This window comes from Brachyistius frenatus, unplaced genomic scaffold (genome assembly GCF_029030835.1).
Source record: "Brachyistius frenatus isolate BFR_SWC_R1_liver_20210118 unplaced genomic scaffold, ASM2903083v1 Contig_7, whole genome shotgun sequence".
Classification (NCBI taxonomy): domain Eukaryota; kingdom Metazoa; phylum Chordata; class Actinopteri; family Embiotocidae; genus Brachyistius; species Brachyistius frenatus.
Genome location: NW_027210606.1, coordinates 726,895 through 753,247, shown reverse-complemented (window position 1 = coordinate 753,247; position 26,353 = coordinate 726,895). Strand labels below are relative to the sequence as shown.

The following is a 26,353-nucleotide window of genomic DNA, read 5'->3' as shown; positions in this document are numbered from 1 at the left end:
GACAGATCTAAAAAACAAATATATTCTCCTCAGCTCGACTGTGGCTAAGGGTAGACAAGCCTCGTGTAATGTGGTATCTGAAAATGTTATGATCCTGTGAGCTCATTCTGGCATTAGTTGTTCTGCTATAACGATTTTTGAGCAGTGAAGCGAAAAGGTGACAATATGTAAGAGCTTTATTTACAGGTTGTTCCACTAAAGATGTTTACTGATTTCTTGATATTGCATTTATGCATTTAGTGGTTACTCTTCAACTTCCATGTAAAATAGGCTTCACTCTCCTTGATCCAAGGACCAAGCAACCAATAAAAAGTCCAAAGGTCTCGGCTGTGGACGACTACAGTAAACAGACTGCTCTCTCTCCTCTGTGGGTCCTTTATCAACGGTGACTGAGCAGAAGGCAAACAGTTATTATTACATTGAGATGAAGATGCTCCAGGGTCTGTGTAGCTCACTGCTTCCTGTTTCAATCTGGTTTGAGCCTTATCCGTCAGTCAAACATCATGTCATATGGTGTGAAATCGCTCACCAACTGGTCTGATTTTGCACAAATATGGAGGTCTGATAATTCTGATGGAAAAAACGATGCAAACTTTTAATGATTTGGAAACAACCCTGGTTCATGTTAATTCAGGGCTGGTGAAAGGCTGATTTAACAATACCTACGCTTCAGTTATAGAAGAAACTAACCACAAATGTAGTCTTTCCTTATGATTTACAACAGTTGGGATGAAACAACATTAGAAGTATTGGTTACGATGTTTTGTTGCTCTCATTGCACTACTTCTGACACAAAACACGCTGACTGGCGATGCCATCAAACATTTAATAAGTAATTTCGATCTGACTGTGACATGGTGTTAATGAATACATAAGTCATTTTTAATGAGTAATGTAGGATGTTTTTCAAGAGATGAAGCAGAAACCACCAAAAATATATGTAAAAAGGTTCCAATTCCTTAACGTCAACGCCCAGAGGGCTGAGTTTGGTAGATATGTGACCATTATTGGTCTTATAATCAAACTGCAGTCCGTTATTATCAATTCAATTTCAATTCAAAACTTTAGAATGGACTCAGTGTCCAGACATTTTTGACATTTGTCCTCTTCGGTTTTAATGATGACAACACTCTTATTGGCATTGTATTTGATCTTGTATTTCATACCATACACAAAACATAGGACACCAGCATGAGGACCACAAGATCATATGGTTCACTAAAATATTACCAATCAAGCATCCAGTATAACAAGTTTTCAATCATTTGGACAGATCATCAGTATCACCACCCAATATTTTGTCCCAATGACCAAATAGCAAATCGGTTATTTTATTCATTATTTTGTTTATGTATTTAAAGATGCAAATTAGAAAATATAGGTTAAGACAAATCTTAATATTGACTAAAGAATAACCCTAATGTTAGGCTTGTTTAAGGCTAATTCATAATCACATTATTTTTCACTGAAAAATGATGTCCACGTTCATGTGTATGCATTTTCTTCACAGCAAATGATGTAAAGTTACTGAGCTGATGTTCCTCCAATAATGTGTTTAGTAAAGTGCGTTAAACGCAGCTGTCCTGCCCGGGAACATACAGTCTTACCTGCCTGTCAGGTGCTCTGCTGTCCAGGGAGCACTAAATCTGCGGGCTCCTGTGACTCCAGACCCGCCCACCGGCTCTCCGGTGGCCCCGATGACCGGCTCACCTGACGGGCGGAGGCAGCTGGAAACCAGTCAGCGGACGGACTGGGACGACTGGACCGGCGGAGGAGAAGCAGAAACGAATTCGCCGCAGGAGGGGAGGGAAACTCCATGTTCACATCCAGAACATCCCGACAAAAGTGATGTCCGCCGTTGAGTGAAAGGCAGCGTGATGCAAACTAAAGAATAAATCCGAGAATATCGGGGACGCCAACACGGAGCTGTCAGCAGGGAAACTGGGAAGATGTGAGGGCGTTTTTCGATCCAGTCGCGGTCTGTTGTTCTTTAAAGGACGTTTGGGTCAGTTCCTCTTCTCCACCGGACTGCTCTCTCTCTCTCTCTCTCTCTCTCTCGCTCTCTCTCGCTCTCTCTCTCTCTCTCTCTCTCTCTCGCTCTCTCTCTCTTCTCTCTCTCTCTCTCTCTCTCTCTCTCTCTCTCTTTCTCTCTCTCTCTCTCTCTCTCTTTCTCTCTCTCTCTCTCTCTCTCTCTCTCTCTCTCTCTCGCTCTCTCTCCTCTCTCTAATTTGCAGTCTTACTGTCTGTCTCACTCTACCTCCCTCTCCTCCTTTCACTCTACACTTCTTCATCCTCCTCCTCCTTCCTCTATATTCACATTAATTTAGCCTGATTGAAATGTTACAAGGTTTAGGTAAACTGTGTCCACACTGGTTGTCTTTATTGTATACAGAATTTGATGTTTTAAAGGTCCCATATTTCATACTTTTTCTGTCTTTTATTAGCAGTCTTTATATTCATAAGAAGAAATATTTGCAGTTTTTAGACCCAAAAGCGATCTCAATATTATTTTTACAGCTCCTCTCAATATTCTCTCAGGGGCTCAACCACTGGCAGCCTGTTTTCCTCTCATTAGTATCAGTAGCTCTCTCTTCTGATTGGTTCACCAGGCCAAGGGATTTATTTGGTCCACAGCAAAGTGACCTCGGTTAGACAGCGGGCCATGCCGAGGGCCAACATGTGACACAAGTGTTAAATCCAAACAGCTGGTACAAATGGTATAGTTGCTAAACACGGAGTATATGTATTTCTCCTCGTACTGAGCATTTTGACACTTGCACAGTATTTATACAGCACTTAGACCTACTTAATCAAAACAGCAAAAAAAAAATCTGAATTTGTACAATATAGGACCTTTAAATAATTTGCACCTTTATTGTTTGATTTACATCATATTAGTCTATATGATATATTGTCGTGCTGTAATTTGCCTACTGCTGTGTCCCTGTTACCTGTTTGTACATTCTTCAAGAGGAATATTCCACATAGTTTCTATTGAGGTTTCTCTCCCCACTTCCCCTCCCCTCAGTTATTTGTTGTTGTTAGTATTTGTTGTTAGAGGTCTGCTATTGTCTGCTCGTTTGTTGAGATTAAGAACTCTTTTTGTCACGTCAGAGCAGCCTGGTAGTTCTCACACGTAGTTTTAGTTTCTTGGTCTGATCTGGTCCGTTTACAGGGTGTGTCTTTAAAAGAGAAAGTCATGAGATTAAGGAGGCACGTAAGAGAAATACCGAGATTATTTCAGGTTACTCGGCTAAAGCTGCAGCACCAATGTCACAGAGATCTGACTTTGTTTCTATTTTTTAGATTCATCATCAAACTGTGAAGATGGAAAACTCACCTCATAATACTGGTGGCACTGTGCGCACACCAACATTTCAATGTTTTGTGCATAAGTTTGCATTTCTGTATGTCTTTGTGTATTATGATATATACATGCTGTGCTGTGTATGACAGCCTGATGATGCAGGATGCCCAACTCAGCATCTGTGTCACCAACAGTGCTGATGCTCCCGTCCAACAATGACACCTTACTCCTGAAAATTAAAGCCTCTAGCCCTCTTTTCACTCTCTAACACACACATACGGGATTCAAACATTGCAGAGCTTGAATGCAGTTTAAAGTCATTTGAGGGTGCAGGAAGCAACTTGGGTTTCAGAGACTTACATGTCAAACACGTCCACTCAAGCAGTGCAAACAGGCACATGTATGCACTCTGCAAAAATGACACAAACTGTAGAGTTGGGCTTTTCCATCATCAACACACAGATCCATAAGGAGAGATTATTAGAAGTGAATACTTAATATTTATTGAAGTAATCAAAGTTGAACAATTAAAGACTGATGATAAGAGGCTTTGTATTGAGTGACGTCCCAAATGAAGGCAGGAGATAGGACAGGACCCCCCGGAGCCGAGGCACTTGAGGTGGGAGCTGAGTAAGCAGATGTCAATTATATTTATATAGTGCCAGATCAGAACATACGTCATCTCAGGGCACTCAACAGAGTAAGGTCCTTCCAACAGAGCCTTCCAACAGTATAGACAGGAACCCAACCATTCAACATTTCCCACATGAGCAACAGCTGGAAGGAAAAACTCCCTTTTAACAGGAAGAACCCTCCAACAGAACCCGACTCAGAGGTGGGCGGTCCTTTGCCTCAGCCAGTTGGGGTGAGGGAAGAGCGCAGATGTCCGATGTAAACTTCAGTTGAGGCTCCCTGGATAATCAGAAGGATGAGGTGGTGATGGGGAGGAGGAGGGTTGCGTGTTAGGAGGTCCGAAAGTCAGAATGACAGAATTACAATGATGTTTAAAGAACAGAGACGAGAAAGTGATTGGCTCAAAAAGAGCAGACAAATCGTTGGGAAAATATGGTGGTGAAAAGATTATAAATACGAGATTTTGGCAGTTGTGCGAAAGGGGGCATGACAAAGAAAATAGAGCAGCAGGAACAGCAGATATTCACCTGAACAAAGATTAATCATGAGGGAACAGAGTTTCCTTTTTGAACTTGCCACATAAGCTTTATTAGCCTGTTCTTATGAACAGACTCCTCATTTTGTGTTGTTATGGTGATCTAAGACATGTGTACACATCAGAGTTTGGCCCTGTCTTATCAACCCTGATGAAGGAAGAGGCTCTGAAGAGTTCCCCTTTGTTATGTATTGGTTATATGCATTTACACACTGTTAGAATGGTCATTGATATTTGGCTTAAGTTAAACTGAGTAAACGTTGCTTTGAGTAAAGTTTTCTTGTAGTGTTTTTAAATTCTGGTACATCCGGCAGACTGGAGGCAGAGGTAAAACTTTTAATCTGAATGAGCATTTAACATGAAATATTTCTTTATTCTAAAAAAAACCTTGGTCCTCCTGCAAAAGGAAACCATTAATACATACCGGAGTTATTTTGACAAGCATTTAAATTATTTTTTTTCCAGTAACTGTCCTCCATTTCCCTTCAGCAAGGCATACCACTGCCTTCTACAGCCCGTTTCCAAAGCAGGATTTAAGCCAGGTGTAAAACTAAAAAAGAAAAATGTCTTGAGCAATTCACATTAGTAGGCTAAATAATTATGATTTTACAAAGCATGCCATTTTTTTTCTTTGAGAAATACTTGATAATCTTCCTTCTTTAAATCAAAGCATTGCTGTAAATGGCCTGCTTTACAATACCAATGTGACAGGTAGATTTCTAAGGTGAATTGTAAGACGAGATGTCCATGTCCTCCTGTGGTTGTCAGGGAACTAACTGCTTAACTAACCAGAGGAAAGCATAATGCACTCACTTCCTCATAAGAAGTCATCCAAACAAGGCACATACGTGATACCAAATGAAGACTTTTGTAGACCGAGTTTGAAATCTGTGGCATTTACAATAAAATTAATGATTAATGATAATGGTTTATCCTGAATGGTCAAAAACACAGTAGCGCACCACCAACTCTTCTGACTGGCAACAGGAATATGTGTCAACAGATCGGGGCAACGCGGGGGTCAAACTAGGTTTCAACAAAGTCTCTGTAAACTTCCATCTGCCACCCAACTAACCACATGTCTTCCCATCATCATTGAAGCAGTTAAAAAGGGGAAACACCACTCCAGATGATTTGTTTTAATGTTTTCATCTATACAATATTAAAACTCCTTTAAAAACCTGAACTGGTGTTATTTACTGACAATCCATTAGAGTCTCATTCATTTGTGATACCAGTGTGCCCTCTAGTGTTAGACGGAGATGGAGGCTGGTTTCCCAGCAGTCTTCCTCCACTGTTCTCACTGGGCAGATCTATCAGAACAGAATAGTTAGATTGGATTTAATTAAAATTGTCTCCAACCCGTCACCTACTGAACTTTAGATCTACATTCAGCAAACTGTGACAGTTTTTAATATCCAAATGATGCAGCCCACCGATCAATGCTGACGATAACTGCTGACTCGGATAACTTCAACAGCCTCTCCAGCCTCTGATAGCAATCAACAACAAATGCACCGTTGTGACTGGGGCAGAAAGCGTGGCAAGACCACAACAATGGGATAAAGGGCATTGTTTAAGTTGCTAAAAGAACGAGTCAGTGAGCAGTTTGAGTCAGGACAAAATCAGGACAAAATCCAGTGGAGTTGGCGTAAAATGTGGCTGCAAGCCAAGCAGCTCGGTGGCTGCAGTGGAGCCGGGCCTGGAGGGGAATGAGTTATAAGCCACTAAATCAGCCTCACATCCAGCTGACTCCCCAACTTCATGTCTGTCATCAGGGGAGAGAGAGAGAGAGAGAGAGAGACACACACACACACACACACACACACACACACACACACACACACACACAGTGAATGGTGTAGGTGTCTGCATATGTTGTAGTCAGCGCCCTTACTAAATGAGAAACTGGAGAGGGATGCTTGTGACTGATGAGCAGATGTAACAGCTCCTCAACAGAGAAGTGTGTAATCTCAACATTTATTGTCGGTAGGGTGAGCTTTATGCCAACTTTTTTTACTTGACTGCAGAGAATATTGTTAAAGATTCCCAGCTTACTAAAACATCATGTTCCCAGCTTGTGATAGTCTTGTTGCAGGTGAACATAATTTGGACCCTATCGTCTGTACATTGTTTAAATGATGAGTAAATGAAGTTAATCTTAAATAAAATTCATTTAAGATGATAAGTGAGTTTATTGTGGAGGTTTATGAGTGTCTAAGCACCAAATTAGCATTAAATAAAAGGTTTTTTTAACAAGAATTCAAAATGAATAGTATGTATCAAGTCAATTGACTAATTGTCTGTTTTATTCATGTATTTTACTATTCTGGTGAAATGAAGTAAACTGAAGTGAAATTAAGCGAGACAGTCAGTTGAAAAGAGGTCAGACGCATTAGAGTTTTCAGAAATATGAGATTCCCTGATGTAATTACCACTCTGATGTTGACATAAACAGTATATACAAGTTAAAGACTGTTAAATAATATACCATTGAATGTGATATAACATTTTTCATTCAATGATAAATAACAGCCTGCAGTGCCTTTTAAAACCATTATATTTTATTTATGAAATTATGCAACAGATCAGCTGAACAGTAAAACTTCAAAGTTTTCATCAACAAACAGAAGACTTAGAAAAGGTTAAAAACAGAGAAAAAAAAAGAACAAAGTCAAAGACATTTAATCTTTCCATCTTTGACGTAGTGTTCTCCTCATTGTCCACCTCTCCTGGACATTCGTTTCCTCTCCGTTCTTCTCTTTCTATCACATTATCTTCCTTTTTGTCTCTGCTTTTCCTCATAGATGGCCTGGGGGCTCAATCAGCTGTCTCGTCACCCCACAATTCACTTCTGCTCTTTTCTGAGATGGGCGTTTGGTTACCACGGCGGCGACATGGGCTGTGGGTTCTGGAGGTAGGACATCACAACTGCTGAGATGGATAGCCTGCACACAGAGAAAAAGAAGGGAGAAAGCATCATGTAAAGATTGTAATTTCAGTTTTAATGACATTCTTTGCCGATAAGTTGGCATATTGTAAAAATATTGCAGTTAAGCACTGGTGTGATGAGCGCTATAGTATTTCTGCATGGACCACACAAAACTGCTGTGGGGTTTATTCACCCAAATGTGTGATGGCAGATTCACCAGATGACCTGAATGACATACCTGCTTGTTTATCCAGTATAGGCACTCACCTCTGTTTAATAACACAGGGATACTTGAATCATATCTTGGCTATTGACCAATGTCCTAAAACTGGCCTTGAACCAGCGTCTACACACACACAAGGCTGGCGCATTAAGTTCATCATGTGACACCATGTGCTGAGCCAAACGTTTTGTGTCACGAAGCTTTGAGTGCATCAAGCTTCTCTTTAATAGAACCTCATCGAGACAATGGACAAGGAGAATGCTGTCTGTCTGTGAAGCCTGGACAGGTGCCCTGCAGTCGGGCTATTTTATAGGCAAATGTACCGCCCAGAGGGTTCACACAGTTAAAAGCTTTTGGACATTAGAGTTGGCTTACACAGAGTCCCAAAAGCAGGGAGAAGAAAGGTCAAGCTGACGAATACATAATTCTAGACTTTAATGTAAACACATGCACTTTTTGTCATCACAGGAAAAAGGGACACATTTGAAACCAATGAGACACTACAGAGTCTCCTAGTTTGTCCAAAATATGGATATGGAAACGTACCGACTGGCACCTCAAACGCAGCCAGCCAGCACTCTATCCAGGCAGCTGGACATACCAACGTTAAACACAATGTTAAACCTGTAGCTGCGGTGCACAGACTGCATTTAAAAAAATGGATGTACAGTGGAGGAAATCATTATTTCATCCCTTGCCGATTTTGTAAGTTTTCCCACTGACAAATAAATGAACGGTCTATAATTATAATGGTAGGTTTATTTTAACAGTGAGAGACAGAATTTTTTAAAAAAGAAAAGAAAATCACATCACATAAAATGTATAAATTGATTTGCATTTGATTGTGTGAAATAACTATTTGATCCCCGACAAACCAGCATGAATTCTGGCTCCCACAGACCAGTTAGATTAGTCCTCTCGCTGTAGGAAAGTACTCCGAATCTCAACTCGTTACCTGTATAAAAGACACCTGTCCACAGAATCAATCAATCAGATTCCAGAAGGCCGGAATGGGCTACAAGACCATCGGCAAGCAGCTCGGTGAGAAGGAGACAACTGTTGGTGAGATTATTCGGAAATGGAAAAAACACAAAATGACCATCGATCGCCCTCAGTTTGGGGCTCCACGGAGATCTGGCCTCGTGGGGTATCGATGATCGTGAGAAATGTGAGGGATCAGCCCAGAACTACATGGGACGAACTTGTTAATGATTTCAAGACAGCTGGGACCACAGTCACCAAGACAACCATCGGTAACACACTACGCTGTGATGGATTAAAATCCTGCAGCGCTTCAAGGTCCCTCTGCTTAAGAAGGCACATGTACAGGCCCGTCTGAAGTTTACTAATGAACACCTGAATGATTCAGAGAACGCTTGGGAAAAGGTGATGCGGTCAGATGAGACCAAAATCAAGCTCTTTGGCATCAACTCGACTCGTCGTGTTTGGAGGAAAAGAAATGCTGAATATAACCCCAAGAACACCGTCCCCACCATCCAGCGTGGAGGTGGACACATTATGCTTTGGGGGTGTTTCTCTGTTAAGGGGACAGGACGACTTCACCGCATCGAGGGGATGATGGACGGGGCCACGTACCGGGACATCTTGGGCGACAACCTCTTTACCTCAACTAGGACACCGCAAATGGGTCGTGGACGGGTCTTCCAGCACGACAATGACCCAAAACATACGGCCAAGGCAACAAAGGAGCATCTCAAGAAGAAGCACATTAAGGTCATTGAGTGGCCGAGACAGTCTCCGGATCTTAATCCCATAGAAATCTGTGGAGGGAGCTAAAGCTTCAAGTTGCCAAGCAACAGCCTCGAAACCTCAGGGATTTGGAGAGAATCTGCAAAGAGGAGTCGACCAAAATCCCTCCTGAGATGTGTTCAAACCTGGTGACCAACTACAAGAAATGGCGAGCAGCTTGCATGGCAGCTCATTCGTGTGTGTGAACACGACTTTCAGACCGATGAGTTGATAAAGCGCTATACAAGTGCAGACCATTTACCATTTACCAACGTCATTTGCTAAATTAACTCTCTCTATACAGTTGGTACAGTCTGGTTGTCCATCCTAAAATAATTCCCCAAATTAACAAGATATTAGGCCGTGTCCAGTTTACAGTACAGATGGACAAGTCTGGTGTCGTCTGTGTGCCAGCTTCTCTGTGCACAGCCGCTTCGCCAACATCTAGCAATAGTCTGCATGTGAGCTGAATAAGGGACATCTGTCAATTGTAGCTACAGAAAATACCCTGAACTAAGTCAGTCTCTGAATGCACATTAGTAACATGTTGTCTCACACACACCACCACGAGTAAACGATATACTGTGTTTATAAACCATACACACGTTGGTTGTATACTCACATGAAGCTGCTCATCATCTGTTTGGTGTCCTCTGAGCTTCTGGAGTTTGCGAAACTGATGAAAGAGCAGTAGACTGCGATCCAGGCGCACCACTTCAGCTGAAACACAAACACACAAGTTAGCTTTCATGGGCATCCAGACTGCTTCCGTGTTTTAAAAAAGCTTATGCATAATATTAGAAAACTAAAAATTCCTTAAAGGGGAAACGTGTTTTCTGAGAGCGGAGAGACATTTGCTTGCGGGACAGAAAGATATGTTAGCAAAGATTAACAGGAGTTGCTGAAGGGATAGATGGAGACTTAACGTCACAGCGGCTGAACAACAACAATCTGAAGCTCACATTATGATTAATTAGGGCAATGCCTCGTATCCTGGAAAGCACAAAGACACATAATGAGTGTGTCCCCCACAAACAGCACTCCAAGACAAGACTATTCTGAAAATGGTGGACCTGATACTCCATCATGGGTACCTACCCGATGTACAGTATGTTTGTTAGTTATTGTCATTGTTTTATACAGCACGTGCAAAAAAATACAGTGTTTCCTGCATAAGACACAAAATCCAAGCCAGTGCTTAATCTTTGCCACATGATGTTATTGTAAAGCAATTTTATTGTATTAAAAAAAGGAAGAAAAATGACTACGACAAATAAAAGTAGTTCTTATAAAGATATAAAGCTCGTCATTGAAATAAATTATCTACCACTGCACTGTGAAGCACAGTGTGCTGCCACCTCTTTTTTGTTGTGTTTATTGTGCCCTTGGTGCTGAAAGTCAGCAGTCACCCTTCATCCTTTCATCTAAAAAGGTGAGTTCACCTTTAATCTTCTAAATGGAACAATTGAAATGGACCAAGGTCTACCCTTAGGGGGCAACACATGTTTACTGGAGAGGACACAGGAGATGGGAGACACAGAGGTATAGTGTGTGCGTGCGTGCGTGTGTGTGTGTGTGTGCGTGCGTGCGTGTATGTGTGTGCGTGTATGTGTGTGCGTGTATGTGTGTGCATGTGTGTGTGCGTGTATGTGTGTGCGTGTATGTGTGTGTGTGTGTGTGTGGGGAGGGGGGGGGGGTCACCTTGAGCATCAGTCCACACATGCTGAAGATCATGCCGAGCAGGTTCATGTAGTCAGGAGTGGGGTCCTCCAGGGTGGGGTTGGTGTCTGTGCTGGGGGGCTTGTACCTGCCACACCACAAATATATGTCCACCAAACAGATCATGTAAGATTTTTTACCAATGACATTGGATGACATGTGGGTTCCTGTCATGGTTAAAAAAAAAACTAGTCCTAAGTTCCTACAACAATATTACATGAAACCCATCTGTGTTGGCTGACCATCTAATTCCACCTAATCTCTTCAGGTGGGCATTAAATGGAGCACTGTAACGGCCTCCACTCCTCTGGGGGAGATCTCCAACAGATTTTAGGACCTGACGACAGAGATGTTCTCCCATTCAGCCACAAGAGCATTAATACAAAGGCTAGATTGCAGTTGTCGGTACGGTTCATCCCACAGGTGCTGGATGGGGCTGAAGTCAGCGTTATGACTTCAGACTCTCAGACCCCAAACTGGGAAAAACATTGTTTGTGGACATGTAAAAAAGGGAATCGTCATATCTGGAAACTTGCAATAAATCTCGATCCTGACCTTATTATTGTATTCTGAGTTGATATTGGTCAATCAGACATATTTCTATCGGCATACATTTAATATGAAAACGTTGTATTACTGAATACAATGCAGAAACATATGCCTGGGGTAATTAAGACATTATTGTATCTGTATGTTTTTGTGTTTCTCTATAATTATTCGTCTGTTTGAATTGGTTTAATCCGGTCTGATGCTGTGCAACACTTTTTTCGACTCTTGCCGTACACGCAAAATAAATCAAACCTGACTTATTCCTTGTGAAGATCACAGTTTTAATGCGCTAATGTGATGTTGGACAACAAAGTGTAAAACATCCTACTTCCTTTGTGTTTCAGTCAATATATCTGTCACGTGTGTTTAACCTCCTAATGATGGTGTTGGTATTTCAAAGACAAACCTTAAGCAACAGGACAACCAGTCAAAAGTCAGTTTTGACAAAAAAAACCTTGAGGCTCATTGTGTTTTAGTTGATATCCAGCCGACGGTCACCGGATCTGCTGTCATTTGTTAAATGGAAAGTGTTTCTAGTTGAAGGCTCATAAATACAACAGGAAATGACAACTGGTGTCAAACACAGATGAGCGGATTTGCTTGAACATGATCCGACAACATAACAATGTAATGATGTCATGTTCACCTTTTCAAGGTGTACATGAAGTCCCAGAGCTAATGCTAATCTCTCCAGGCGACACTCCTGATCTGTGATGAAAGGGTCAGCTAGCTGTTAGCTGCCGCTAACGGAGCTCTTCGGACAGCAACATTTGTCAAATACAGATTTTTCTGTTAAATACTCACCTTAAAATCTTATTTTGCCTCCTCGGATCTGACATATTGTTTAAAGACATTATAAATCACAATGTGGAGAAATATAAACTATAGTAACCGACAGACAGCTGACTCGCCGCTCTTGAAAGTAGTGGGAGCGTGGAGGAGTCGTTTCCGGTGTACTTCAAAATAAAAGTTTAGCGTAATCCACAAGGCGACGCGAGACGGGTAAAAGACTGTCGAACTTTTATTTTGACAGGAGTTTTAATCCCAGTGTGCATTGCGCGTTGTAGTAGAAATGCTTGTTGAGGTGAATGGCAGGAGTATCTGATGGTCGCAAACTGCGAAACAACTTCTTTTACTGTTTGAATATTCGCTTCGGGAACAGCAACGAGCCACTTCCATGAAATTCATCGAGTAAGTTAACAAAATGAGTTCAATTTAATGCTGCTCAGTAAAACCCGCTCACGTGTTGTTTTGTCCACACGATGCTGTGGTTGAGCTGTGGATGTGTGAAGGAGACGTGACCGGTGTTGCCGATAAACTTCCGTCATTTTATGTTGTTGTTTATTAACGTACATGAGTTTTTATGAAAGCCGGTTGAATGCATTGATTTCTACGTGACTAGAACTTCTTCACCTAACTTGGGTTTACCGCTGAAGCACACATGGCTGGAGCAGGACGTTTCCCTGTAGCTGACAGGTGCGTGTGGTTTTATGTTATTATTATTATTATTATTATGATGATGCATTTATTTTTCCACACAGGTTATGTGATGACGTTTCCTCAGCCCAGACCTCAGGCTCCTCAGCTTCCTCAACATCTCCTCAGGACCATCGACTGTAAGCAAGGAGCTGTCAGGGCTGTCCGCTTCAACGGTGAGGCGAAATGTGTTTTATCCTAAAGTTGAGACTGTTGAGCTATTACCATTTAAATCGCTTGCTATAATAGCTGGCCCCCATATGAAAACATGTCTATTCTAACAATTGACCTGTTCAGTTAACTACAAGGGAAATACATTATCTCTCTTGTTGTCGTTGTCAGGCATTTTATTTAGTCAGAGCAGGCAGCCTGAGTATGAACCCTCTATCGTCCATTACATACCATTAGCTCATACCTTCCTCTGTCTCGTGTCTCCCTGCTTGGCCAGCTGATGGGAACTACGTGCTGTCTTGTGGCAGTGACAAATCTTTAAAGCTGTGGAGCGTGAGCCGAGGGACTCCGCTGAAGACGTACAGTGGCCACGGTTACGAGGTTCTGGATGCTGATGGGTGAGACAATCGTCACAGATACTACACTGCATCAGTGAAATGCTCATTCTGCAATATAGAGTTAAACATTGCAAAACTAATCAGTGTGAACACACAGAGAACGAAGAACTGCTGACCAATGCTGCGGAAGAGACACACACACACACACACACACATATATATATTTCCTGCATAGAAAAGTCTGAAACACCCAGACAACCTGTACCATCAAAGAGGAATTTGCTTGACTGCTATCTAATATGATATGATATGTTAAGGCTATGCTTTACTGCACCCACAAAGTCACCATCAAGTTTTGTTTTCTAACTCTGCTGCATATTATTTCCATTATTTATTTGGTCCACCACTCTACAACTCTCTCCCCCTGCATGAAATAACAGAGCATTTTTCTCATTGGCTGCCTCTTCAGTTCCTATGACAACAGCCAGATCTGCACCTGTAGCTCTGACAAGACCGTGATTCTGTGGGACGTCGCCACAGGCCAGGTCACACGCAAACTCAGAGGTCATGCTGGGGTCAGTTTGAGCTCTGTTTGTTTTTCTTTGTCATGTCATTTCATTTGAAAAGTCTTTAATGTTGTTTTGTTTTTTTGCTGCTCATGCATAGTTTAACTTGGTTCATTTGTTCAATGTCTCATTGTCTTGATTTCCTTTGACAGAAAGTTAACTGTGTGCAGTTCAATGAGGAGGCAACTGTCATCTTGTCAGGTGAGTTTTCTGTTGCATAAAATGCTCAGTAAATTTATGTACTGCACCTGTTGTACATATATTTACTTTGTGGATGTTGTAGCTTGTGTCTGGTATCGCTTCTATATTATCAGAGATTCAGTGTCATTTATGGGACATTTATTGTGCTATAATGCTCCTGAAGTCAATTTTTTACATTTCCACGCTATAATTATCTAACTTTATCCAATAACTAATCTAATGGTGTTCTAGTATTTACTCAGTACATGTGTATACTAAGTTATTAGTGGTCTGGGTATGCATGTATTTGCTGTGTGTTCTACATGGTATGTGTTTTCTCACCCTTCAGGGTCCATAGATGGGACGGTGCGCTGCTGGGACACCAGATCCAGACGATTTGAACCCATTCAGGTTCTAGACGAAGCTCGCGACAGCGTTAGCAGCATCAAGGTGGCACAGCATGAGCTGCTTACCGGGTCAGCGCAGTAGACGTAGAACTCTTTCTTACACCCACCGCAAAGCAGCACAGAGAGCAACCCGAGGGTCTTTCCTAGTTTTAGACTAATTTAGTTGTCATATTCCCATCCAATGCGCATGTTGTTTAAAAAGGAAATGTACTCGCACCCGTCTGAGTGCCCATAGGTGTGTTGGTTTTAAAATGAGGTGTGGTCCGGCACATTGTTATCTTGTGGCTGTGGAAAGTGATTCTGTTCTTAACAAACACAAACCTGATCTTAAGTTAGTGACGCAGTGTTTTACTGTTATTTTAAGGGAGCACCAAAAAGACTAAAATGTGCTTACATAGGCGGCTGCTCAAGGTACATGCACGCTGCAGATTATTATTGTAAACATCAATCTGTGCACAAGCAACTCTTCAGACAGGTGTTTTTACTTTCTACTTGACAAATCCCCAAGGTGCCCTGACAGGTTTTTTTTTTTTTTTTAAGTGAATGGGAAATGACAGTTTTATTTTCATGTTACACCCAAAACACACCCATGATTAATTTAGAGACCCCTTTAAAACACGAGACTTACTTTGTGCTCTGATTACCTGCTGTTAAACTTTCAAAAGTGGATTTTGACATGCCCTAAATGCACTCGTGCTGTGTGCTTTACACCGTGCACTTCAAAACAATGTATCCACAGTTTTATCCCTAAACTTGGCTTCCTACCACTTACGCAGAAGGGAGATTTTTTTTGTTTTTGCTCTGGCAGTTTTTAAAAATATCGATCTTGGGTTCAGGTCGGTGGACGGCAGAGTGAGGCGCTACGACCTGAGAATGGGACAGCTGCATGTTGACTTCATCAGCAGTCAGTAATCTTTTTTATGCTATCTTTTCAACATTCATGAAGCATAATGACAATAATTGTTACTGTTATTATGAATAACAGTTGCAGAAGCAGCATTAGTTAGACTCATTGTTGTAGTGATGAGAGGAAGTGAAAATGCAGAGCCCTGTGTCTTGTGTGTTTCCGTATGTTGCAGGTCCCATTACATGTGTGTGTTTCAGTCAAGACGGTCAGTGCACCCTGAGCTCCAGTTTAGATTCAGCAGTCCGACTTCTGGATAAAAGCACCGGGGAAATGCTGGGAGAGTGAGTGCTGTTCACCTGAGTTTACTGCCATCACATTGTACACTAATACAATATCATTTTGGAAGGCTGTTTGTTTCTGATATTATAAAACACCTTTGAATTGTATATACAGAAGGGTCGTGCATAAAGTAAAAAATACTGTTTGCATTGTAAAAGGTTCATAGTTTTAATTGCATTGAGGCACTTAGCAGCTCATTTGCATTTTCTTTCAATATTTCTCTTGTGGTGAACGGTGTCCTGTTGCCACAGCAACACAGCACATTTTAGATTCAATAGGACATCCCATTTTTGTGTGAATCACTTCTCACTCTAAACATGCTCTTTTGTCAAATTCCGCAAACAACAAAATCAATGGTCAACACCTTAAAAAGTAACATATCACAGTGAAAACATATTCGAGATAGAATGGTTGAATCATATTAATCTGTGTAAGACAGTTTAATCATCCAATGAGTAAAACCTTTTGAACAAATGATTTAAATACTACTAAGGGAAATCTCAGAAATTACCATCCAGTTGAACACAACTGAACATCATGGGATTCAAAAGGGTGGAATCTGCTGATTGTGAACAGGTTTCCATTATTCTGTCCACCCCCTGCGGTGTTTTATGTCTGTAAAGTTTATTGTTACGACGTTAATGTTGAAGTTTGATTGTATAGGTTTACAGGACACACGATGAAAGGCTACAAGCTGGACTGCTGCCTGTCTAATAAAGACACCCACGTCCTGAGTTGCTCCGAGGACGGACACGTTTACTGCTGGGACCTGGTGGAGGTTCGTAGGCATTTACATTTGTTTCCAAGCATAATAACACGTGGGTTAAACAGTGGACAGAAATAAACTAGAGTGCACTCAGAGCAAACCTCCCCCAGTGCTAAACAGCTCTTCATCATGCAGAACTTGCTTGATTTTATGACAGAATAACACGTGGAGTTAAATAGCGGAGTTAGTTGTCAAACACGCGAGTCCCAATCCATGGCTTAAATAAATGTATACTTACAAAAAGCTGTTTTTACACCATCTTTTACCCAAATGACGTCATTGAAAAATAAAGTGCAGTGAAATGTTTTTGCGCCTCTCACTTCCCAGGGGTCTTTGTCCTTGAAGCTGCCTGTGGGGAAAGCAGTTGTCCAGTCATTGTCCTTCCACCCCTCAGAGACCTGCCTCCTCACTGCCATGGAGGGCCGGGTCCAGGTGTGGGGGGCGGAGCCAGAGGAGACACAAGAGGATGCGATGGTTACATAGAGACGCTGGAAGTAGTCATGAGCTCCATTTGCGTCCTAGTCGGACTTTACTTCCTGTTACTCCGATAACGTCAGGTCTGCCTGATAATCCTAACGGTGGTATGAACACATCTTACAGCAACATGAACATGGAGCCATTTGAGGTTTTTGCTACTGGACTCAGCAGTAAATATTAAGCGTGTCCAGCAGAACCTGTGCGCTGACATACTTGACAAATGTGATTAGTTGTGGGTCAGAACAAAGTGCGTGTGCCACAGCCATGATTTACCGCAGGGAAAAGGAAAATAATAAAAGTTCCTACACTGATCATTGTTTCTTTTTGTGTGTTGGTTTGGTTGAAAATTTCATATTCACAAAACATGAAACTGAATCAGAAAATATCAACAGCTCAACTTGAATAAAATCATAACTGGAGTTTATTTAAACCGTACAAACAGCTAAGGCAAAAAAGATGGAAAAAAAGTTTATGATTTATTTGGTCAAAAATGAGTTACATCTGTTTTTATGGCTGTTAGTGGTACAAAGATTTAGTTCTCCAGAAAGGAAAGCAAGTCTTGAACAAACCAGCTGACACAAATACTAAAACAAAATTTTAAAAAAAGATGTTGAACTTTGGTTGACAGACGTACAAAGTATATAATCCCCAAGTGCATCTAATTTTAATTCATTAGTTAACCAGAAAAGTTTACAAAATGATCAAGGACTTGGATTTTTGTATGTGTATCAAATATTTACACATTTTTATATGAACACTGATTAAACTGTGCAAATGAAACCACATCATGTATTTTGTCTTTTTACACCAATGAAACAGCCATAAATGCTGTTGTGTTCTATACATGTTTATTTTTTTTATCAGGGACACACAATGAACATGGAAATAGCACATTATGAAATAAGTTAATCAGCATGACAAAAAAACGCATCAAATAAATAAATAACTTATCTTGCATAAATACATTTTTAACTGTGGCTGGACTGTTTAAAGTCTTAATTGTAAATAATTTCAATCAGCAGCGTTTGTGGAACCATAAGGTGTTTCTACGCAGCTCCGTACACATTTGTTCTCGTTAACCCCACAATTACACTGAAGCCTTTAATAATGACATGTCTGATTATTTACAAAAATGATCAAGTGGTTGCTGTAGAATCAGATTTAATTTTAATTAGTTACATTATAAAATAAAGGGTATTTACATTTGAAGAGCTCACTTTTATAGAGCTCATGAAATGAAGTTGCAATCAAACATTTCAGTCAACTATTGGTTTTTGAAGGTTTTCACCCCAAAAAAACCTGAAAAACTGCTTCATTTTGTGCTTATGGATTTTGACATGAGTAACTTCATAAGAACTGGTTTCAGCTTCCTCAACAGCATGTCAGATTGGAATTAAAATCTTCTTCTCCAGACGTTACAAGATAACCTGTCAGCAAAATTGTCCTGTCTGAGTAGCTTTGTCTTTTCAGACCGTCTTACACCCCGACCCCGCTCACCTCCCCTCTTTACCCGTGCACACTGAGCCGTCTATCCCACGCAGCTGCAGCCCGCAGCTGACAGCTTCTCCACCTTGTGCCAGCGATGCGAGTTATCGAGGAAGGCCATGTCCTCGTGGTGGGTGGGCCTGCAGCAGGGTGCGTTGTGCCACAGCTCCCCAGGCGCCGGGTGGGGGAGCACTCCACTGAGCAGCAGGTTGGTGAGGGTGAGGTCGTGGTTGGAGCGAACATGGGGACATGTCCCGCTGCAGTACTTGAATAGGACCGTCTCATCTGAGTCGTACCCAAGTCCCAGGTCTCGAACCTGCAGCAGGATGGAGCGCAGGCCACACTGGGAGTCGAGAGCGGAGCGACGAGACCGCACTGGGATCGGGACGATGGGATCGGGAGATGTCCCGACTCCAGAAGCTTCTGTTTGGCTCTCTTCTGCAGCTGGATGTCCGTTGCTGCTGTCCTCATCTGGAGACATGTGTGGAGATGCTGTTTCTCGTTTCTGATCTGGAAAAGAGTTATTCATACATGTGCAAAATTACTGGCATATTCATTTATATTTATGCTGTTCTCAAAGCAAAAGGTCATAGGTCAAAACCTTCCATTCAGCCTCCACTTACCAATCAGTGATCTCAGCCAGTGGCCCTCTCCACTCTGGATGCAGAAAAGAATCACAACAAGCTTCAACAGGGACATCATCACCGGAGTCTGCTCTTCGTCTTTGCTCAAAATGAACCAGACACGTCTGTGTTTCTATTTCTGCAAGGGATGCTTAAGATGCAGACGAGTCACGACCTCCAATATATAGCCCTTGGAGATGCAGGGATGAGACAGGGAGGGGTAGGGGGGGAGACAGACACTAACCCGTTACTTGCCAACAGACTATCCCACTCACCTGAGCCTGACAGGGAGCGGAGGCGGGCAGACGGGCGCGTGACCCAGAATTTGTCCTGTTGGGATTATCTCATTGATGTAAATCACTGGTTTATTGGTGAGTTTCCCCAAAATGTTTAGCCAGAGGATGCTGGACACTAGCAATATGGATTCCCATAGCTGCAGATGAGTGGACAGTGATGTCACTTTGATGATGCTGAGAAGTATGTGTGATAAAGGAATCAGCAGATATGCAGCTAGACAGACATGGTGAAAAGGCCGACAAGCAGACAGCCAAGAAGAACATTCATAGACATAATTTCAACACATAAACAGAAAATATCCTCGTAGGAAAGAAAAGAAAGAACTGAGGTGAAAACCTCCAAAAGGCAGTTTGAGACATTGTGGAAAAGATGTACTTTAGGCCTCTGCTGTGTTCTTCTTTTTGTCACTTTTCATGATCTGAATGTTACATCGTCGGGTCAAAGACTTCAGAAGGTTAAACACCAAAGAGGAAAAGAAGGTTATAATTAGAACACAACAAGCTTCAGCAGACATTCCACAAAGGGCCACTCGTCCTGAGCAGCTCCATAAATTGAGGGATTTCATCAGCAATGTGTGGCTGACATGGAGAATATGTAGAATGTGTATTATGCAATGGTTGTAGGGCAGTCAGTGGAATTTGTAATTTGTAAGTTGTAAGTGCATATTTGGACCCTGTATCTACCATCCAGGTGCAGCGCAAACACCTCTGTGCACTTTATTTAGCAACTGATATTATTCAGACTGAACATATGAAATTAGTACAAATTAATTTGTACCTTGCCAAACATTTGGATGCTATTCTGGAGGTCAGTTTGACATTTTGTCATGGCTTACCGGACCTACAAAAATGTTATTCATTTCAAATGGAAACTTGCAATATTTAACAATTACATATCATTATCCTAAATGTTTACTATGTCCAAACACTACATCTGATTGTAAACACTGATTATTGTTGACACCTATTTTTGCCTGTCCCACGAACTAAAATAGGCGACCCTCCAATTCTAATCTGTTTTCAGAATTGTTTTTATTAAGAATTGTTTTCATTAAGAATTGTTTTTAAGTGACAGTGTGCCTGCATTTGGCCTCTGCAAACAAAGAAGGGCTCCATTTTCCTTCTTGTCGCTTTTAATGTCCCTGTGAGTATTCTGGAACAAAACAATATATGGGTGATACAGGGTTATTCTTTTTTCTTCTTTTTTTTTTGCATGGGACAAAATATTTGTTAACCAGTACAATCACAGTTATCTTTCTGGGGTCACAGCTCATTTTGTTCATTCAGAGGCCATCTGCTTCTAAGTTTATCAACTCTTGGAGAAAATCAGCACTGTCTGTCTTTCACTGTAAATTCATTGAAAATTGTCCAAAGTACTGACTGGAGCTTGAGAGGGCGCCTTGTTTTGAATGTGCATTCTCTTATGTTCCAAAGAAAGGGATGCAATACATTTTGATAGCATGGCAAAGCCATTACACAGCCAGCGCTAAACCAACCTGCCTGCCTCCTGAGGGAGAGTGCAAGTACATTAAGATAAGACAAATAGATTCCGTTTTTAGTCACTGAGGGACATTTTCTTGATTCTCAAATGCTGTCCTGGCTTTGTAATGCAATTTTGCAAATTGTATTGTAATGGGATTGTTTAAAAGAAAAAGCTCACAAACAGCAAAGACGTATTAGTTATTCAGGCACACTAATTCACTCAGACTGTTCTTGTTAGACAGATAATAGCAGAGAGATGACCGGGTAAAGGAGGTTGACGCAGACCAGGACAGTGTACTACATGGTCAACTCCTAGACCTTCAAGGACTTTGATTCTGAGGACATTTAAATACATACACTGTGTAAAGGGCAACACACAATGGTCAGGATAAGTGTACATTTAGAAGACAAGTGTTTCAAGTGTTTTCCTTCAGACTGATGATGTATTCACTATTAAAATATCAAAAAAGACAACTAGTAAGATGAAAACAGGAAAAGAGAGGTCAAACAGAAACATGGGTAAAGAAAGTATGGTGAAGAAGAGTGAGTCATACAATACAAAAATAACAAAATATGCATTACAATGCAGGCAATGAATACTGTAATCATAACAAGGAGCATTCCTTCTACTGAGTTTTCCTAATACTTGAGGCCTGGCTTCACTTAGTTATATTTAGACAAGAGGAGTGTGTCAAGTGAGATTTTAACTTTATGTATTACTGTTAAACAGACCCATTTCTCATGTATTATAGCTCTGTTGATGTGAATTACAAGGAATCATCTCCAAATCTTGAACTAATAATGGCCCCAAAAATGTACTGCCAGGAATTCTTGGAAAGATAATGTTTTGCAGCCTGCACTTGATGGCTAATTTGAATGAGAAATGACTACATACTCTATTCTTAAACAAGCTTTTAAACAGTAATAACCGATACTGGACAATAATACATGATTAGTCTGGTTCTGATTATTATTTTATGCTTACAAACAATAATTATATACTGTAACTTGTCCTCGTGGACTGTCTGCTGAATGTTAATCAATAACCTTTTTATGTCTTCCCCTCCATTCATTCCCTTTTATCTCAATTCTTTAAAAGAAGTCTGTAACTGGACGTTAATTAAAACAGTTTTAATTCAATTTCAAACATGTAAATGCTCCCCTAAACACAATGCTGTACAGACAAACTGGGATATTCATAATATTCAAGGTCCTGACCTCGACCATGGTAAACAAAAGGATATCATGCAGACTCCTCTCTTTAGTGTTCTTTTCATGTGAATTTGACAAAGCTAAAGTAAAAACTGCACCAGGACTAAATTATTTCCAAAACACAGAAATTGGATTTGAGTATGAAAATCAATTCTTGACATTTGGAGCAGTGTGTGTGACAAAATAATTGTCCAGAATTCAGTGGATGGCAGAAAAAAAAACCAAAAAGGGCGCCCACACTGCTAGAACAGACTGGGGATACCATCCCCTCGGTAATTATGACCACATAATATCACACACGTGACGTTTCACACTTAATTCACACGATGACACTCGAGCCACTTCCATTCGCTGATTAAAATTATTAGATGTGGTAAAAGCTGTACTTTTACTTATTTTGTTTCACAAAATGAGATATGAAATTGTGAAATCTTTCTTTGTTCAATGAGCCGGCTGATATGTGTAATTATAACTGGATAAGTCTATATGGACTGCTTGATCTCTCCTTTACATGACGGCTGGTCCTTAGAACTTTCAAAATGCAGAAAAGTAAACACAGAACAGCTGAAAACACTTAACGCAACCCAATTTTACTCAACCATACCTGTCACATTTCTCTTGTCTAAACATATTATTATATTATATTATATTATATTATATTATATTATATTATATTATATTATATTATATTATATTATATTATATTATATTATATTATATTATATTATATTATATTATATTATATTATATTATATTATATTATATATATAAATAGTAAATTCAGGTAGCACTGTGCTCTGCTTAAGCCAGCTGTCTTCAGACAATCAAAACCCTTGTCACAGAAAGCATTTTCTGGTAATTTGCAGGGAAAACAAGCACACAAAAGGGCAAAGGACCTGACACATTCCTTTCACTTCTCAAAGAGACAGGAGGATGAAGGCCAAGTGAGAGATAAAAAGACAGAGGGAAAGCAGAGGAGGTGGTGGGAGAAATACAGTGGAGATAGAGCAATTCTTTTGGATTACGGCCTGAAGAACCAGTCTGGAATTCGACATTGCCAGAAGACAGGAATGGAAAGAACGTGACATGAGTTTCTGTAAAAGAAGAAAACAAAGATAAACAAAATGTTGACAGCATTTTTAATGCATCAGTCACATCTAGACATGCTGCCTATCCTGTTCCGGATAACCATCATTTGAAAAAGTTTAACTTACATGAACATTAAATATTGGTAATACAAAAAAAATAAGTAAAGCACCATTCCAGACGATGGATATTCCCCTCTAAATTCTCAAGAATTATACTTTAGTAATATTTTGTGGATCTAATTACTCATTTTGTCATTACAATGTATAATATTTAGTGGCATTTGACGCTAAAATGACAATAATTTTGATCGGCAAGCGAGGTCATGTGCAAAATACAATACATATTCACCTACAACCCCATTCCCCAAAAAGTTGGGACCTTGTGTAAAATGTAATTAAAAACAGAATGTGATGATATTAAACTCATGCAAACCCATATATAATTGAAAATAGTGCAAAGACAATGTCAAATGTTGAAACAGAAATGCCATTGATCTACGAAAAAAATATGCTCATTTTGAATTTAATGGGAGCAACACGTTTAAAAGAAGTTGGAACAGGAGCATGTTTACCACTGTGTTGCATCACCTCTTCTTTAAACAATACTCTGTAAATGTTTTGGAATTGAGGAGACGAGTTACTTGACTTTTGAAGGTGAAACGTTGCCCCATTCTTAACTGATATAGGATTTCAGCTGCTCAAGGGTGTTCCCTCTCTTTAGCCCAGGGGACGCAGCGTCCATGATTTTCCAAAACTATTTCACATTTTGATCTGTCAGACCACTGGACAGTTTTCCACTTCGCCTCAGTCCATCTAAAATGAGAAAGTGGAGGCGTTTCTGGATCATGTTTATTTATGGTTTCTTCCCTGCATTGTAGAGTCTTAACCAGCTTTTGTGGATGGAGCAATGAAATGTCTTCACAGACAATGGTTTTTAGAAGTGTTTCTGAGCCCCCCATGCAGTGATTTCCACGTGAGAATTGTGGCTCTTGTTAATTCAGTGCCACTGAGGGCCTAAAGATCATCACCATCCAATATCGGTTTTCAGCCTTGTCCCTTGCGTACAGAGATTTTTCCAGATTCTCTGAATGTTTTAATGATTTTATGTACTGTAGATAGTTGAATCCCCAGATTCTTTGACATTTTACGTTGTGGAACATCATTCTTAAATTGTTGCACTATTTGCCCACTCAGGCTTTCACAAAGTGGTGAACCCCTCCCCATCTTTATGGCTGAGACTCTGTCTTTCTTGGATGCTCTATTTGTGTTCAATCATGTGATCTGTTGTTAATTAACCTGATTAGTTGCGAAATGTTCCACCAGGTGTTTCTTTTAGCATTACACAACTTTTCTTGTCTTTGGTTGACCCAGTCCAAACTTTTTTTGCTGCCATCAAATTCAAGTTGAACCTATATTTTTCATAAACCAATAACATTTGTACGTTTCAACATTTCACCTGTTGTGTTTGGTCTATTTCTAAATAAATATTTGTTTACATGATTTGCTAATCATCGAATTCTGTTTTAATTTACATTTTTCACAGCGTCCCAACTTTTTTGAAAACAGATTTGTACATTTGGCATAATTCTGTAGCCTGTAAGGACGTTTTCACTCTACAATCTTTGGCAGAATCTCATGTATTCAAGAATAAGTCAGGATGTAGATTTTACAGTAGCTACTTTTAAACCCACTGCAGTCAGTTTGTGTTTCTGTTTAGACAAACTAGACTGCTAAGGTATGACTGCACACTGGGCTAAATGTGATCTGTGGAAAGACGGATGGGTACAGTATTATTAGTACAAAACTGAAAATGGATAAATATATAAAGTTACATTTTTCAAGTTAACCATGACTGGGAAACATAAAGGTTCAAAATATGATGGCATTTTCTTCTTAGTGGCCAGACAAAACCTAATAAAACCTAATAAATGACACTAGAAACTGTTAAACTGAAATGACGATTAAAGTGACATATAAGAACAGTTACTGTTATCGATCAGTGTTTCTGCCGCAGTATCATCAAGACAAATTAGTTCCACGAGTTCAGGTTTTATCACTCATGTAGTCATGTAGGAAGCTCGTAAAACAGGAAGTGACTCCAGGACATGTTACTTCGGATTATATTACTGTTAATTGGATGAGGTCGACTGCGCATTCCTGAATGAGCTGGTCAGACAGTCAGTCCATATAGGGCTCGTCTGAGCCGAGCGGGGCAGGAATGTGGGGAGCAGCCTTCCACGAACTGGAAGTATTCAGAAAGGATTTAGCCTGGGAATCTCAAACTTGCACAGAGCTCCTTCTGTTTACGCCGTAAATCTGTTGGTCAGAGCTGAGATGCTGGACCATATGTCATCAAGGCACAAGAATGTGCAGGTTTTCATTCCAGCTTATCTGTGCAGCAGGTGATTTCACAAACACACACCTCTCCTCTAGTTGAAGATATATGCAAGTCAGTGACATCAGCTGCAGAATGCTCAATGTCACCTGAAATACCAATATCATTATCAATGCAGTGTATATGTGAGCAAATATTCAACATCATTTTAAGAGGGTTTACCGAATTTCAGAGATTTTTCTCTTACGTTTCAAAATGTATTTGCAGTAGAACCTAATCTCCAAGTGTTGAACAATTACTTTTGTCTGAGTTCAATTATCAATATATCCAGCCGCAGGCATATGATTATCACTGCTTTAAAAAAAATCACATCTTGTATTAGGATTTAAACTCTAAACCACCAAAACTAGTCATTTTCAAGTTTTGCCACTTTTCTTTTCCAAGTGAGGACATAAAATGTTAACAATTCTCTTGATCCACTTCTATTTACACCGTTGAATGGTAGCAATGGTAGAGCACATTACTGCGTATGAACGTGCCACTTTTTACACAGTAGCTACACAACCTTAGAAAAAAAAATACCGTTTCCACCTTGCATCCACATGCGTCCTGGCGTGA

General features: G+C 40.4%; 3 protein-coding genes across 3 annotated transcripts; 1 reads left to right on the top strand and 2 right to left on the bottom strand.

Moving 5' to 3' along the window:
- Positions 1 to 7,027: 7,027 nt before the first annotated feature.
- wdr83os (WD repeat domain 83 opposite strand) lies at positions 7,028 to 12,586 on the bottom strand. The gene is made up of 4 exons (XM_069689488.1): positions 12,452 to 12,586; positions 11,081 to 11,186; positions 10,002 to 10,099; positions 7,028 to 7,423 (listed from the first exon to the last, which is right to left on the bottom strand). Exons 1-4 carry the CDS (start codon positions 12,499 to 12,501, stop codon positions 7,357 to 7,359), a joined length of 321 nt encoding a protein of 106 aa, XP_069545589.1. The 5' UTR covers positions 12,502 to 12,586; the 3' UTR covers positions 7,028 to 7,356.
- A 133-nt stretch (positions 12,587 to 12,719) lies between these two features.
- Positions 12,720 to 17,983, top strand: wdr83 (WD repeat domain containing 83). The gene is made up of 10 exons (XM_069689487.1): positions 12,720 to 12,838; positions 13,189 to 13,299; positions 13,572 to 13,692; positions 14,102 to 14,207; positions 14,351 to 14,399; positions 14,728 to 14,854; positions 15,622 to 15,689; positions 15,865 to 15,973; positions 16,635 to 16,749; positions 17,065 to 17,983. Exons 2-10 carry the CDS (start codon positions 13,197 to 13,199, stop codon positions 17,218 to 17,220), a joined length of 954 nt encoding a protein of 317 aa, XP_069545588.1. The 5' UTR covers positions 12,720 to 12,838; positions 13,189 to 13,196; the 3' UTR covers positions 17,221 to 17,983.
- A 759-nt stretch (positions 17,984 to 18,742) lies between these two features.
- On the bottom strand, positions 18,743 to 19,180 carry LOC138615673 (persephin-like). Its single transcript, XM_069689430.1, has one exon. The coding sequence runs from the start codon at positions 19,178 to 19,180 to the stop codon at positions 18,743 to 18,745; it is 438 nt and encodes a 145-aa protein (XP_069545531.1).
- Positions 19,181 to 26,353: the final 7,173 nt, after the last annotated feature.

What these genes read in the sequence shown, in the direction of transcription:
- wdr83os (XM_069689488.1), bottom strand. Translation starts at nt 12,501, where the DNA reads ATGTCTTTAAACAATATGTCAGATCCGAGGAGGCAAAATAAGATTTTA. An exon ending in TGTGTGGACTGATGCTCAAG is followed by an intron (nt 10,100 to 11,080) that starts GTGACCCCCCCC and finishes TTTGTGTTTCAG; the next exon opens with CTGAAGTGGTGCGCCTGGAT. An exon ending in CAGATGATGAGCAGCTTCAT is followed by an intron (nt 7,424 to 10,001) that starts GTGAGTATACAA and finishes CTCTGTGTGCAG; the next exon opens with GCTATCCATCTCAGCAGTTG.
- wdr83 (XM_069689487.1), top strand. Translation starts at nt 13,197, where the DNA reads ATGACGTTTCCTCAGCCCAGACCTCAGGCTCCTCAGCTTCCTCAACAT. An exon ending in CAGGGCTGTCCGCTTCAACG is followed by an intron (nt 13,300 to 13,571) that starts GTGAGGCGAAAT and finishes CTGCTTGGCCAG; the next exon opens with CTGATGGGAACTACGTGCTG. An exon ending in GAGGTTCTGGATGCTGATGG is followed by an intron (nt 13,693 to 14,101) that starts GTGAGACAATCG and finishes CTGCCTCTTCAG; the next exon opens with TTCCTATGACAACAGCCAGA.
- LOC138615673 (XM_069689430.1), bottom strand. Translation starts at nt 19,180, where the DNA reads ATGTCTCCAGATGAGGACAGCAGCAACGGACATCCAGCTGCAGAAGAG.